The sequence below is a fragment of the Bombus huntii genome, chromosome 1 (genome assembly GCF_024542735.1).
Source record: "Bombus huntii isolate Logan2020A chromosome 1, iyBomHunt1.1, whole genome shotgun sequence".
NCBI classification, from domain to species: domain Eukaryota; kingdom Metazoa; phylum Arthropoda; class Insecta; order Hymenoptera; family Apidae; genus Bombus; species Bombus huntii.
The window spans coordinates 22,400,123-22,417,107 of record NC_066238.1 but is presented as its reverse complement, the minus strand read 5'-3'; the positions used below and the strand labels follow the sequence as shown (position 1 = coordinate 22,417,107).

Genomic DNA, 16,985 nt, shown 5'->3' with positions numbered 1-16,985 from the left:
GTTGAGGCTCTCGTGGTGTAAAAAGGCTAAATTCCTCATAAAAATACAGGAAATGAGAGGGAACGTTCGCCCTTGAACACATAAAACCAAAAAAAAAAAAAAAAATAGAAAAGGAAAAAAACCACAAATTTTAGTGAAGCTATTTTACTGAAACTTATATCATTTTAACAGCTATATATAAAACGTTGAATTATTTCCTTTCGCGCAGAGCAATTTTACTTCAAATTTCTAGCTTCAGAATGATAATTACGTATTTGTAATTATCAACAAGCTTTAAAAATATGGAATATTCAGCCAGATGAAATATAGGTAAAGTATTTAGAAGAAAAAAGATTGAAATGTTTTATGTAAAACGATTAAATTAAGTGGTTGAGTTTGAAAATTTGACTCGGTTTAATAATTCAATGGAAAAAATATTCGCCCTATGAAAAAAAATTCATGTTCCTGTCGATATATCGGCGAGGTGCTCCTCTACTTTCGACTGCTCTGCAATTCAAATGCAATACTCGAATATACATGGCGAAAGAAATGGAAATTGAGGAATTTAAGGGAACCAATTACTCTCGCGTCGACGTAACTTCAAAATGTTTCACGTGTCGGTGTTTGCGAAATGAAGTTCGTCGTTATCCGATTAACACGCTTGCAGATGCGTTCTTTTTGTTGCAAAGTAAATGGACAAATTGTGAACAAATAATGTTTACAATTACATCAAAATTAATGTCCTAAACTTTACCAAGAATTATTAAAAATCCCTGCGTATTGCTTACGTAATGTTGATATTGAGTAGTACCATACATAACCTCAACATTATGATACTTACAAACATCGCTAAACAAGTAGTGCGAACGATGTCGAGTAAGTATTCACTATGTAAAAAGTATTTATAGATAAAAAGTATGGGAAATATATAACCGAATGTATTTAACTTTTCCAACATTTTAGCATTTCGCTTGGCGTTGGTACAACTTGAAGTAAATGAAGTAAAACGCAAAAATGTAGAGCGGGCAGTTTCCTACATTTCTAGCGCAAAAGAGCGCAATGCTGATATTATAGCTCTTCCTGAATGCTTTAATTCACCATATGGAATACGTAATAATTTGTTTTTTTTTTCAATAATTTACCATGTGTGTAACAACTATATAGAAAAAAGTAAAAGTAGACAAATTACCTTACCGTTTATACTTCCATAAAGATTGTGAATTGAGTCGAGAATATAGGATTTCCCCATTTTCATGATTATCGTGATTTTTGTATAAATATATTTTTTAAGATACTAATAATTAGGTACTTATAAATTGGTATTATCAATTATTTTGCATTTATAATTCCGCCTCTAGTATAAGTGTTAATTGAAAACTAACTTTATGTTTCAAAAAGTACTAGCAAAGTCGTAGAGTAACAAGCCACTGATGCTAACACAAATAGCATTGTCGTAATTAAATATTTCTAAATATTCATTTTTCATTTTGAACCTGTAGAAACAATTTATTATATATACTGTTAGCTAAGTAATTGCATATTTAATTAAGTCGAGATATAAAACTTAGTTATTTTAATAATTTAAAAAATAAAAAACTGACAAAAATTTCAATTTAATTTATGGTTGGAACAAAAGACAGTTATTTTTCATTAATTGAAATATTGCAATGCAGAGTACTTTCGAAAATACGCCGAGAGTATTCCTGATGGTGAAACGAGCGTTGCTTTATCGAATGCAGCTAAAGAAAACAACATCTATGTAGTTGGTGGTACGATGCCTGAAATAGAGGGCGATAAATTGTACAATACCTGTACTATTTGGGGTCCCGATGGAACTTTGATAGCAAAACACCGAAAGGTAAGTAATATATTCCTTTATGGCTTTGAATTTGAAAATATTGGGGCGAAGAAAGTGACTCTATCTAGGAATAATTTAGGAATATACATATGTACATACGTATACTATAACCAATTCTATAATTTACGGTTTATAAAATACGTTATGATACGGGAAACGCCCATTTTTGTTGTAATGTGTTTGTGTTGTATAAATTTTTCACATACTTAAAATATTATTATACTTATTTTTTCTCCTTTTTAAACATTATTAAATGATAAGATTTTTTAATAAAAGAAAGTGATAAAAACGCTGTCAGTTATTAAATAAAAAATAATTAAAGTTTAGGAGTTGGTAACTTTGATATTAAATTACAAAAGTTGCAGCAATAGAATTAGCGACTACATTTTTATGTTATTAGGTACATCTATTCGACATCGACATTCCTAATAAGATTACTTTTCGAGAGAGTGATTCACTCAGTCCTGGTAACTCCCTAACGACGTTCGATGTGAAGGGCTGCAAAATAGGTATTGGCATTTGCTATGATATTAGATTCGAGGAAATGGCACGCATTTATCGGAACAAAGGTACAGTAACTTAATCGATCAATACTTAACTAGCAAAAAATTAAATATCTTTCTTAAATATATTCTATATAAAATTAATATAATCTGTAACTCTGTATAAAAAGAAGCTTAATTTAAAAAACCAGTATATTTGCTGAAAATGAAACAAATAAAAGAATTAAAAGCACAATAAGAGGACTGTCCTCGCATATTCAGAAATGATGGAATGTGAACCGTGCAACTACGAAGTTAATTGGTATTCGGTGGCTTCATATTTCCTGCTTCTCTGGGTTAGGTTGCCAAATGCTGATATATCCAGCGGCATTCAATATGACCACTGGACCACTGCACTGGTCATTACTTCAGCGTTTCAGAGCGAATGATAATCAATTATACGTTGCCTGCATATCACCGGCTCGTGTTCCTTAAGCAAGTTACGTCGCATGGGGACATACACAGTTGACCAATCCCTGGGGAAAGATTCTTTACGATTTGGAAACTCAAGAGAATATGGCAGTCACCGATATCGGTAATTTACAGCTTAAAATTAAAAGCGAGAGATCCATGATGTAATTAATTTTTAGTCTCGTTAATTTATCGATTTAGCCATCTTCCTCTGTATTTGTTGAATTTATTAGTAAGCATTACTTATTACTTCGTATGTTTCTTTTTTCTATCAGATCTAAAAGTTGTTGAGGAAGTAAGGGCTCAGATACCTACATTTTCTCAGAGACGTACAGATTTGTACGACACTGTCTGTAAGAAGGAGTAACTCTACACTAAAACAGAAAATGTTTTTTTATAATATTTCTACTACGATATCCTTTTTTTGTGAATTATTACTAATTTCTTATCATTTGTACTAAATGAATGACTCAATTAAGAAAACCAAAACGTTATAAATAATAATCTGTATATCTTGTGTATCAACATGTAATTGGATATTATAATAATATAGGAATGCTATAATAATATAGGATAATAATATAGGAGAATAGAATAATAATATATAATAATAATATGCTTTTAAACACCTTTAATATCGATCACATAAATTGTTATAATTCACAATGATTACGCATACATAAAAGACCCCTTGATAGTAAAATTTACGATCAAAAGGCAATTACGTATCGTTTAACAACATTTAATTTATAACACCTTTTAAACATTTAGACAGATTAACACATAACACTTCTTATATATAAACATCAATTCGAAGTTATCAGCTTGGAGAAATTGGTCGATTAATACCTGTAGATTGTCTGTCTCGATGAAAGACTTAAAGAGAGCAAAAACATGATAATGCCGCTAATATAATATTCCTTCTTTCTTGTACCTGTCTGCCTCTCAGGTCGTTTTACTAATTACAATAAGTAATTTCGTCTTCTTTGCGCTCTCTTTTAACGCATTCGAGACCGAAAGAAATTCATATCAGTCAGTAGGCAAGGGTATAATATACATATTTTATATATAACTTATGTAGTAATGTATATATCATGTTAATTTCATATTTTTTTCAATATATTATTATTATTATATATATATATATATATATATATAATAATATAATATATATATGTAATAAATAATATAATATAATATATATATATATATATATAACTGTACCTAATACATTATAGAATAACATAGTATATAATTTTATATTTTAAAAATATGAGGCATACTATTTAAGATTGTCATCGATTTAAAATCAAAGTATGAAAAGGATACCCTGGAGAGAGTAAAACACAGAATCATTCTAACTAAACATTCAGATCGTACCGACACCTAGGTATCGTTTTACAATTAAATCTCGGTCTCGAATGGATTAAAATGAAATACATACTTGCAGCTTCAACATCTTCAATATCGAGGAGATTCAAACTTTACAAATAAAAGCGGCCTGTTCCCCTTTCCACGACAGACTCTCATACCATATCCGCTCTTATCCAGGCTTTTACTTGAAACCAGCAATGCGTTCATTTACAATTTAAATTTACCCGGACCATCCACTGAATCGTCAGCCCTTTATAAATATATAATGAACCCAGAACATGTGCCTGTGCCCCTGGTATCGATGTTCGGCTTGTGATGTTCGTACCGGAACCTTCGCACAATTTCAATTTGTCACGCGTGAACATCGATTCTTCCAAGGGTCACAGCTTTATGCGGCTAAATCCTTTAGAACGATTAAAATGATACTAATGATATGGTATTTTTTACAAAGATTTAACATATCCATAAAATAGGAAGTTTCGTGCTCTCCTATTTTATATTAATTATAAATTAATAAGTTTTATATGTGTTATTTATAGATCTAATAAATTTTGTATTGGTTTACAGCAGGTGCTCCGGGTATAAACAGACGACAAACGAACAAATAGAAATTCAAACTATTGTCGTTGTTTAACTCGCATGGGACTATAAGCTCGAATTGGACTTAAACGTTACGATCGTCGAGAATAATTACTATATGTACCCTGTACGACGGGCAGAGAATCTTAAGTTATTAACGGCAATTCCTTTGTGCATAATTCAGGTTTATTAACAACCTGTAATGGATAATCATCGATGAACTCTTTTTGAATAAAGTTCACATTTATAAAGCAAACACTATAAAATACGACAGGACAATTGTAATCGATAAATAACATTTTATTAGGATATTATAAGAAGCTAAGATATCGAGGTACATTAAAATTGAGTCCGCTGCAACCCTCATGACATTTAAAATGCTACGCGTATATTGAGTAAAGTTGTTATATTAAATATAATCATATTAAATACAAGCTCGTCCGCTGGATTCCCAAATTATTTGGTTAAATACTTTGAATACGAGAATACCGAGTGTTAACAGTAGTAAATCCTCTATATGGTATGTTTACTTTGCTATCTTGAATAGGTAAATAACATTTCACTTTAACGCATTTAACCAATATTAACATTTAACATTTAACATTTAACCAATATTATACGCATATGCACATAATGTTACTGTTACATATAATGATATATACGTAGATATACACGTTAATTAAATCCTCTATATGGTATTTTTATATCAGTATCGTAAACATTGTAAACCGGAAATCTTTTATTACACACGTACATATACAGTCAATATTATTGTTACATATAGTGATACATACGTTGATCCACACATTAATTAAATCCTCTATATAGTATTTTTACTTTGCTATCTTGAATAGATAAATAATCTCGAATATAGACATACAGGTACACTTACGTTGATATACACCTTTGTACAAGGTGTCAAAAAATTTTTTATCACAGCGTTTTTTTAAGACGATTTTATAGCTTCGAAATTGATCTTGACACGATTTTCAATGTCAAATTATTTTTCTATTGCATCATGTGATACTCATTAGGAGGAACGAAACTTCTGTTTTCTTAGAAAAAATGTTTGAAATTTCATTAATTCCTAGATTGATTTTATTTATACTTTAAGGTCAGATATGACATCAAATAATGTCAATACTAATATCTAGTTATTTGTCAATTTACAGCATCTGAAAAACAAGACATCTTCGAGACAGCGTGGGTTTTCTTTCCAACTTTCTTAACTTTCAACAATAAAATTTTCGTCAAACGATACAATCTATCCAACAAAGTTCTTGTAGACAGCCAATCTCGTAAGAACATAGATCTTCTTCAAGTATTATTCTTCACAATGCTTCGTGTGGAATTTCTACTTGACGAGTTATTATTAAACGATTAAAAGCTTATTATTATACGATAATGTAATATCGTAGAATAGCTTTGATTGGAGATCGGCTGAAATTAGAAAACACCGTGTACGCCGTCTTTTTGTGGTTTGTTTACATCCAAGAGCGCCTAGTAACAGTGACGCGAGAAAAGATAAGCAGCGTCAAAACAGAAGTACGGTTTCATATTTCAAGGAGTGGCAATCGAGAGGCCAGAGTATGTGAGCCGAAAAGTGTGTGTGTGTGTGTGTGTGTGTGTGTGTGTGTGTGTGTGTGTGTGTGTGTGTGTGTGTGTGTGTGTGTGTGTGTGTGTGTGTGTGTGTGTGTGTGTGTGTGTGTGTGTGTGTGTGTGTGCGCGCGCGCGCGTGTGTGTGCGTGCAGGACCGAGCAGGAATGCATTGGCGAGGTTCAGAGTTGATCGAGACGTCGAAGCATAGAGTCGTTAGAATTGAGTTGCGAGTGTTGTCGAGTGTTAGAGTTGCTAGTGAGAGAGAGAGAGAGAGAGAGAGAGAGAGAGAGAGAGAGAGAGAGAGTTACCAAATAGTTGTCAAGTTATTTGATGTAAATACGAGCGTTGCATTTAGTTTTCCTGTTAATCAAACATCGTTTCTCTGTCTGTATTTTCTGTCTGTAATATCTGTATTTTCAATCCATTATTAATAAATTATAATTAATCGGACAAAATTACACCTTTAATATATTCCGATATTACAATAACTTACTTTTTTCTACGTCAATGGACACGAAAGACGTTGAGTGAGGAATTAGAACAAGTGTGGATCGTTGGAAACCACTATGCTGCGGTCTACCATTCGTTTTACCCTATATATACCACGGAACAAAGGATAATTTTCACCGGCTTGGCTATGGCTACTGGTGTGGATCCAAGTATTCGGGTCATACTAGACGCTATGCAGAAGCAGAACGAAATCAAGTTAAGAAAACTGTTAAAGGAGACTATTAAAGTAGCGACTAGTCGGAGTTATCAGGGTAGTTTAGTTTCTAATAATTTGAACAAAAGCTTGGAGAAAACAGACGTTACTGTAGGAAATGAAGAAATGGTTTTGAAAGAATTTTCAAAAGAATTGCAGTCTAATGTAGAAAATTCTTATGAAAAGAAAGTATCAATTGACACCGCTTCACAGGATTATATTTTCATTAAAACAGACTTAATGTTTGATGTCAATAGCTCGACAGAATACCAGAAAGAGTCTGTGAAACGAAGGAAAGAAGATATTGCAGTGTTGTATAATGATTTGTCACCATCTTCGTCACAAGATACTCAAAATTTACAAGAACGGTTCGACAAAAAAAGTAAAAGTTTAGGAGAAGCAGAAAAAGATCATAACAAGAAGGATAATATTTCAATGAGAAATATTTTGGACGGCGATACAAATAAAGAAAACCAAATTGAAACGAAGGAATTAGAAGCAGTTAGTAAATCAACTGCTGAAAATGATACAAAATCAATAGACAACGTTGAACAAAATATATCATTAGAATCCATACAAAAAGCAAGAGATAATGCTTACAATAATGAACATTTGCTTATAGAAGAAGACCAAATGATGACAGCGAAAAATGCGTGTGACACTACAGAATAAAAAACTTCAGCAGATCTTATGTCGAGAAATTTAGATGCTAATACACAAGAGAAGTCTTTAGAGAATAAAGATGACAAGAATCCATCTCCATCTATGTTAGATAGTAGTAAACGGAGCAGTCGTTATAATGTTGCTGCAAAGCCTGCTACTTCGCCAAAATTTGAAGAAATTGTTTATAATCAAACCAGACAATCAAACACAAATAAAATTTTGCGAAGCGCTTTAAAGACGAAATTAATCGAAGACAAGTCTGAAATAATTAATAAACAAAAGGCATCGGAAAATGTAGAAAATAAATTTGCCAAAGAAGAAAAAAGAGGTGTTAAACAAAAATCAATTTCAGATAGTGAAAACGAAACAACTGATAAGTTCGTCAACGAAGGGAAGTTCTTTTAACGAACACAGCTAGTGATAGCGATAGGTATAAATCTGTAGAAAATGATAATGCAGTAACGGGTGTAATAGCAACTGATGAAGCGAAACATAGAGGCAGACCTAGGAGATCGGATAAAGTCGAAGTTAAAGAAGATGAAAATACAAGTGTAAATTCCGACCAATTGCGGGGAGACGTAACCGCGAGGAGAGACGTCAACGGGGGTCGTACGATTATATCAATCGACACCACGAATTGATCGATCCCCTGATTTCCGTTGAGATAATAGGGGTGATTGAGTTTGTATAACACTGTGATTCACTGAATTATAAATTATATATTTCCAACACTTTACAGATTACACTGACGTAGAGAAATAAATAGTTAACAACTTGTCGCACGAAGATGTGATAGATATGTACGCTAGAGCAGGGCTCTTATAATGGAGATTAATGTATTAATGTACTTAGCACTATAATATATTTAGGAGAGAAGATGTATGTTCGACAACACCGAGAACCGACAAAAGATTTTCGTAAAGTATGCGACTCTCGCGCTATGTGTAGACTGCCGCGTTAGGCGTTAGTTTTTAGACTGACTGTCGCTCTTTTTCTAATACAGAAGAAAAGTTCGGTGTGGGTATGCCCCTGTGCCTAAAGAACGCGGATTCGTTGTCCCCACTTTCGTTAGGAAAAGTGAGGGTAACGAACCGCGGTGTCGATTGGTCATGACCTGCACTACTGCTCGAAGGGATGAGTAGGAAGTCTCCTACCATCGTGGTGGATAGATGACTGTGTGCGTGAGGAAAACATAGCTTGTTTTATTAGAGGGCTATTCGGATTTTCCTAATGGGTGCATACCCGTTTTCTCCGTGTTTTAAGTACGTCTAATAAACCCAAGGACCTCTCTAAAAACCGACTGTGTTTCGAGAATATTTTTAAGCTTTAGAAATTCTTCAAGACAAACGGATTGAAGACACATGGCGAAACACTACAGGGAAGTGAAAGTTATGGTGGGTCCTTAGGTTTATTGAGGGTCGAAGTGACGTTACGCAGGCTGGTTGTTGTCCGGTGGTGCGAGCTGGCGCGGGCTGGCGTGCAGATGTTTTAGGCGGCGTAACAACAAGGAAGATCCTAGAAAATGAGAAAGGTGGATTAGAAGAACGAAGAAAACTCGAAGAAGATACAGAAGAAGAAACTACAGAGACAGAAGTCAATTCAAAAGGTATATTAAATAATAAGTGCGATTTACTTGATACCGAAAGAGCTATTGAAATTAATGATACGGTTCAAGATATTAAATTTACTGAAGGTAGAAGCCGCACTCAAAATGATATGGAAGATGTAGTAGAAGATTCACAAGAATTATCTAATAAAAGTAAGTTATCAGAAATAAGGATTGCACTTAACAAAATTGAATATACAAAAACTATTTTACGGAATAAAAAGAATTCATTAGAAAGAGAAAGAGGAGTAAGGGAAAAGAAGAAAATGTACAGACAGAAATTATTTAAAAAAATATATCAGATGATAAATGTGATTTGCTTTAGAAAAAAAAAAAAAAAGAAATATTATCCACAAACTACATTAGGAATTTATCTATTTTAGTGAGGAGAAAGAGAAAGGATAGAGGAGTTGATCAATAGACTGTGGATTTTGAAGCGTTTATGAAAAACTTACAATTTTAATAAAATATTCAATGTAAAGTCTTTGTTATAATATTCAGATAGATAGATGAAAAAAAAACTGAATTTGCATAATTACTCATGGCTTATTGATCAATCATGCGACTCGTTCAGAGGTAACTCGAGTTGTAAAGGCGACAATTTATTAAAAATGGTATATCTGACGTACGATGCATTTGTTCGTGTAAAACTATTTAAATAAGTATAAAAATCACGCGAAAAAAAAATCTACTGAAAATAATGTTGAACTAGTTAATAATAATAAATCATATAGTGAAACACAAACCTTAAATCAAGATTTTAAGTTCAAGAAAAAAAAAAAAGAAAAAAAAAGAAGAAAGAAGTTGATAAAATGACAGCAACATGTAGCAGCAGGCGAGAGAAAATAGGCCAAATTTCTAAAAGAAGAAACGATGCTCAAGAACTCGGAATTTCTCGAGTGGATATGCTAAACAACGAATTTAATGAACAGTTGAAAGAACGTGAAACAGCAATAGAAGGCTTACATCAAATGTTAAAGCATCAATCGGAAATTCATAAAGTTACCTTAAATGAAGCAAGTTTGAAAATAGGAGAACTGCAGAGTGCAGTGTATCAATGTGCACTAAAAATGCAAGTAACGTGACGATTACTTTTAGAACACCACAAGCACCACGAAAACACAATCAAGACCAAACAAGATCAAGTTCAAAAGTGAAGTTACGTGAGCTTATTACTGCTAACGACCAAAAATTGAATTACGATCCCGAGCATCAACTCGCTGATCTTCAAGTAGAATGTTCCGACAAAGACAGGACGACACAAGAGTTCGAGAAACACATAGAGGACATGAAGGAGGAAGTGCAAAAATTAGAATTGCAACTCGACGAGTTACAAAAAAAAGAAAAACACACACGCACGTAAAAAGAGTTCAATCTTTTGGAATACAAATTGAAGAACTAACAATAAAATTAGAAGAAATAACACAGAAGAAATAAGTCACAAATATGAAATTGCCTGATGGCTGATGTTGATCGTTGACGTTTATAGCGAAAGAATTCCGTCAACGGCGCCATCTGGATCCTTGTTGAAAAATTAAACAAGCCGCAATAGCACCATTACGCTCATCACCCAGAGTAGCGTTTGTCGCTGAGTCGAGGAGCTGGAGGATTCATCATAATCAAGGACATAAATTTTACCACTTCCGGTAACGTTCTTCAGGTGATCCAGACATTCGAAATCACAACATTCTTTTCCAAGGCGAAATTTTCTGCATGGCTGTAGTAAAAAGAAATCGATCAATTGTACAGATCAATCGTCACTCGACTGCTCGAGAATTCAGGTCATCCAGAGAATAGAATAGAGAAAAATGTAGAAAATGTGGAAAAATGTAGTGCGATCATCACGGTGGGAGGAAATAGGGGGATAGGGACCAAATGAATGAACGAGATGTTAAGGACAACCGACGATAAGTTCTTCTTTTGTCGAGAATTGCATGTTTGTGAATGGTTTGTGGGTGATTAGGTGGAGAGAATTGAAGAGTTTGGAGGTGACTGGAAGAGTGTTTTGGGCAAGGTAGATTGCAGAATGGTTGCGGTAGCATTGTGTTAATTATGGGTTTGTACATGTAATCTTTGTATGTATCACTACATACAACCTAACGTATATTTTTAATAATACATCAGAGTTTTAGTTATTTCATAGCTATGAATTTTATACTCTATAATCTTGACGTTTTATTTCACAGAAGCGTTTGAATATCCATAAAAATTAAATGAACCAATGTATTCATTATCTTATAGAGAAGATATATTATTTTTAATTATGTTCCAATTATTTATCATGATCCTGATTTCCTTATTCTGAAAATTTGAAAGGAAGTTTTGTAGTTTGATACTTTCAGCGACAAAGGGTCAATATTGCTTTAGTATATTTCGTCACATATACATGTATATCTATATATCCACCGAAAATGCGCTCTTGTAGACAAACGCTCGATTCGCGTCATAGCTTTTAAAGCTCGTCGCATCTCAATCCGTTGGAAAAAGTTTTTCCTGTAGCATATTTTATTTTTACGAACCAACAAGGTCTTTGTTTATTTCCTTCTTTTTTTTGCTCCAATTCCCCCATTGTTTTTTCAAGGATAGTATTTCAGAGCCATTAGTCAAGTTCATTGTAACAATAAACGTACGTTTCGGAAACATTTTGTGCTGTGAAACAGAATACACTAAAGTTTGAAGGTCACATCGATTTTCGAAAGTTTATAAATGGAGGTGTATGACAGTATCACCAGCTGTTGCTGTCCCCAAGCGCCAAAATACGTTCTGACTACTATTTTATGTATCTCACAGAAGTATGTCTTCATTCATCATCTCCCATGCCATCCACCAACGTGTTCTTAACATGTTATCTCCTAGTAAAATATTGATGTTGAGTCAGATATCCAACTGAATAATCTTTTCGGTGTCTACTATAAGACATTTAAAACCAAGGCTCGTACACACGTGTGCTTATACGTCAGATGTAATACTTAACACGAAACCTGCTTATATTAATATTAAATTTATGCATAGTAGGATGTTCGACCTTTGTAAAAATGAAATTATAATACATTTCATACAGTTTCACCGTGGAAAAGTGAATCTTTCTAGCATGTCCACGCAAATGCAGGGGAGGGGAGGACTGTGCATGCACCAAACAACTTTACGTTCGTAATTTTTCACACAAATGTACAACTGTAGGGAAAAAATTATCTCTGATTTTTCGGATGTTAGGAATCGACAATATCGCATAACGGAATGCCGTGTTCTACGTATTCTATTTTTGTTACGACGAAGTTGTGGTACAAACGAAGTCCACATAAGAATAGTACAACAAAATCGGTTGAGGTTAGGTTATCGTGCAGATATCGCGGCTTTTGCATTGGAAATCACGCAACTGCCAGTCTCGTCGTTCCTTGTAAACGAAAGAAAGGTATTGTAATCGGTCGGAATTAACATAAAACTCGTCGCATGCGACCATATGGCCTGAATGTTGAATAAACGAGAGTAGAGCGCGAGCTATGTGATTCTAACCGTTTAGGCGGAAACTAATGATTGTAACCAGAGCCGAGATATATGCCAATATTACTTTGCTCGACAAAGCGTATAAGATGAGGAGAGAATCGCGATAAGGTAGAACAAGAGACAGATATTCTCTACGTAAAGCAAGTCTGTCAACTAGATTGAAATCCTACAGCTATAACTACAGTGAATCCATATTCTGGCGAATTGTCTTTTCACAAATGAAGCTTCTGAAGAACGGAATTGATACAATAACTACTGTTCATTCATAACTACTGTTGTAAGAATCTATATATTTGTCTATCTATATCTATATATATATCGATCTATATATATTTGTCAGAATGTCATTTTATCAAAAAACCCATCCTCTGTAATCATAGTTTAACGAAGCATAATTAATAGAAGAGGTAGAGCGTTAAGTGGAGATGATTTAATCACAGTTAAGTAGATAAATCTCTATATTAGTCTCTTTAATTAAAATGTCCTACGTTTTATTTGCGTCATTTTTTTCCTTCATCCAATTTAAAATGTTTAAATAACAATAGCCTATACAATATAATTTTATGTAAAAAAATTGATTATACCATGTTTATTACAGATATTTAACATTTTTGTGTACATACAAAATTTAAATTATACCTCGCTTGAGAACAAAAATTCTATTTATTTTCCTAACATGTACTAATAATTATTGATCAAACTAGAAAAAGCTGGAGGAGATTACTTAGGAAGATTACTTAGCATCTTATATTCCTGGCAAGGCTCGAACGTTTTATCTTCCTTTAGATTTTCCTAAGTTTCCATTTCTCTGACTTGCTATTTTAGTTAGCTTAGTATACGTGCTATACATAGGTATGTATAGTGTCATGATCGCGACAGTCGTGAGTTACCCACGCTTTATCCTCCGTAAACTATTTATAAGAGAAGAACAAATTACATGTTAGAACTTTCATTCAATTTACCAATACAAATAATTTTAAACAAGAAAAAAGACCTAATGCAGTGGTTTCAACTTAAACATATCCAACAGTTATTTACGAATAAATAGTATAAATCTTTTAGCAACATGAAATTCGCGATATTTATTCAAATATTTATATTTACAGTGCGCCATCGGCAAAGAAAACGTGTTTATCGATTTTATGCTTTTGCCACGCAAACAGGGAAATTGCAACTCAAAATTGAATTCGCACTGCAAAGCGTCGACGTTACGACATCAATTACATACTTCAAAAACACCGAAGGTATCACACGGAATCAGAGAGATTCTATGAGAAGTTAAACGCATAGTCACCCTATTGGGAATAGGATTGCTTTGATTCGAGCTCAAACATAGGGAAAGCTGAAAGAATCTTTTGCGGATCTTCCTTCTTCTCTACGTTGGATTTTATACAAAACGACTTTAACCTTTTCAAGGAAATACGGAAATAAGGATTTTAGATAGAGAGAGATTTATCTGGAAGGAAATGGATAGAAAACGTAGAACCAGTTCTTGTTGGTTGAAAGATTTTTTCTCTTCGCAGAGATTCAAGCTTTAAAGAACGATCAAATATGTGCGCAGCTGACTTACGCGTGAAATTATTATTAAAAAAAATTGTTGCATTTAAAAGGATAAATATTAATTTAAATTTAAAAAAATTGTTAGTTCAATTATCATGTTTAATTTAAATTTAAAATAATTGTTAGTTCAATTATCATAAGTTTAAAGATATGTAGATATTGTATTTACATATCGAAAATCAGACAGCAATATTAATTAACACACCTAGTCAAACGCACACGTACTTTAAAACCGTGCTTTAAAATCGATATTCGCTGAAACAATACATCGCTCTGCGCTTCCAATTTGTTTTCGCACGAAGAATCAGTCCACTCATTGTTACCGTCACCATCTCTACCGTAATCTATATTACTCGAATAAATTCTATATCTTGATTGGAAAATCACATATTTTAACGAACTTCCTTATTTTTTGTTTTTTATGACTTTAATTGGCAATTTCCATAATGTTCTATAACTTGACAATAGACTGATAATATTTCAGGATATATATACATACATCATGTTTTTGAGGATTCTGTAGTAAAATATATTATAATAAATTATAGGAAAAACAAACTATTTAAGAAAAAATTACCACCTTCGAGTAATAAATTATAGAAGGTTACCAATGTAATTTAAAACTTAAAACTTAAAAATAATCTATTACACGTAACAAAGAAAAAGATTTCTTCGCAAACGGTAACTCGAAAATTACAGCCATTGCTGTAGAAACATAGTTTTACAGGGAGAAGAATTTCGCTAGAAACTCTCGACGATGTCACATCAAGCGAAAATTCAATAAAGCGATTACTAACCATACTACCAGCGGCAATCGTGTTACGGCAATTCGTAAATAAGTTAGTCTTCTATTTGCAGAAACGTCTCTGGCAATATCGTCACACTCTTGATTACGTCGGCGCTATCAAATGGTCTTTGGAAGAAAGTTTTCCATTATCTACTTTTGCCCATGGCGTCGTTCCAACAAATGAATTCGAGTTCTGAATCGCTTTGTCTCGTATTACCGCTCGTATTACCGCTCGTATTACCGAATTGCTGCTTCTCACGACTAGCAAAGTGTTTCGCAAAAAAAAAAAAAAAAAAAAAAAAAAAAGAAAAAAAAAGAAAAAAAAAAAGAAAAAAAAGAAGAAAAAAAAAGAAAAATGGTATCGGAAGGATAGAAAAAAAAGCGGTGGCCTACATCAAGCAATCTTCATGCCGATAATGCATTTATTATTCAGTTCGTTCATTTTCTATCGCGTAACAGACACTGGGATAACTGACAGAACGAGCGTATAAATCTTGCATCTCTCGACCTGACTTCTCCCGATGGAAAAATATTTACTGGTCTGGAATCGTGCATCGCTAATTAGTAAAAAGGTAATAAGCAAGAAAGCAATTATACTACCGGATTGGTATTTCTATTTTATTGGAGATTAATTAACCTGAGTAAACCAACAAAAACTTATCGAAAATCAATCGAAATTAAATCACCTTTTCAAACAGGCTATAAATAGCCAACTAATATTTGCAGTAATAAACTTCACTTTCGAATAAAGTATACGCTCTATAAATTGTAAATTGATAATTTCGTTATTATATCATTTTTCTTAGTCTAAACTGGATTCAGTGAAAAGAGCTTTCAATTGAATTACACACTTCATTAGTTTATGAATTATATTCGTTACCATACGTACAAAAGAAGGGTGACTGGTTTAAAAATTCAAAGGGTAGAACCTCCAAGCTCACGATTGGAAACAGATTCAGTTCAATGGTTTAATTTGCCATTTAATTGAATTCTCTGGCAATTTCAGCGAACTGTGGGCTTTAGAAGTGTCCAGCATTCAAAGGCAAGACCTCCTCCATCTTTCTCTTTCTTTCAGTTCCAACCTCAAGTAATTGACCTGTTAATTCGACGCTATATTTACATGCTCGCAAGGGATTCAGACGACTTCATTGCGTTAAATTCGCAATTTAGCAAACACGAATGTCTCAATCAATTTGTAGTTCGAAACAAATAAAAGATAATCAATTTTTCAAAATAACAATCGATATGTTCAATGCATTTGTCGATGCGTTTGATCGTTATGTTCATTTAGCATTTTTATAATAAAAGCGTAGAACACATGTACATACACATAATATTCCATGAAATGATTTATACAGACTATGAGTCTCGTTTTATCATATTATAAAAGAATGAATTTTTCCCAATAAATGTAACTTCATACAAAATCTCGTTTAAAAAATTCAGTTTTTATTCTCATCAAATTAATTTAATATCGGAATATGTCATTTTAGTCGTTATAAAAATTTTATGTCAAAAAGCGTTCACAGATACATATATAAATAAATGTCCAATCCTATGCATTTATTTAAGCTGAAATCTGAACTTAAATATTTATTAACAATATTCTGACGAATATATAATGAAAGATAAAAGCAGCTTTATTTTTTTTATAGGATGGCTCATGCTTTTTATTCATTTTATGTTTTTCGTTGTCAGCGCGTAACTACCTATCAACCGCATGAATGCCAGGTTTTACTACTCAGAATCGAAGAAGCGAAGAAGTAAATATACGTTAGCTTGCATGGAAAAACGTTAGATACATATAAAAGTCATAACGT

At 33.0% G+C, this 16,985-nt stretch overlaps 1 protein-coding gene across 2 annotated transcripts; it reads left to right on the top strand.

Annotated features, from left to right (window-relative positions):
• The first annotated feature begins 757 nt into the window (after positions 1 to 757).
• Positions 758 to 7,004, top strand: LOC126865646 (omega-amidase NIT2-A-like). Of its 2 annotated transcripts, XR_007689611.1 has the most exons (5): positions 758 to 855; positions 943 to 1,837; positions 2,238 to 2,406; positions 2,681 to 2,914; positions 5,916 to 7,004. XR_007689611.1 is itself a non-coding variant. In XM_050618428.1 (4 exons), exons 1-3 carry the CDS (start codon positions 1,754 to 1,756, stop codon positions 2,812 to 2,814), a joined length of 387 nt encoding a protein of 128 aa, XP_050474385.1. In that variant the 5' UTR covers positions 1,646 to 1,753; the 3' UTR covers positions 2,815 to 2,914; positions 3,066 to 3,425. The 2 variants fall into 2 exon arrangements, 1 of the variants encoding a protein (XP_050474385.1); XM_050618428.1 differs by lacking the exons at positions 758 to 855; positions 5,916 to 7,004 and adding an exon at positions 3,066 to 3,425 and having other exon boundaries at positions 1,646 to 1,837.
• The last annotated feature ends 9,981 nt before the right edge of the window (positions 7,005 to 16,985 follow it).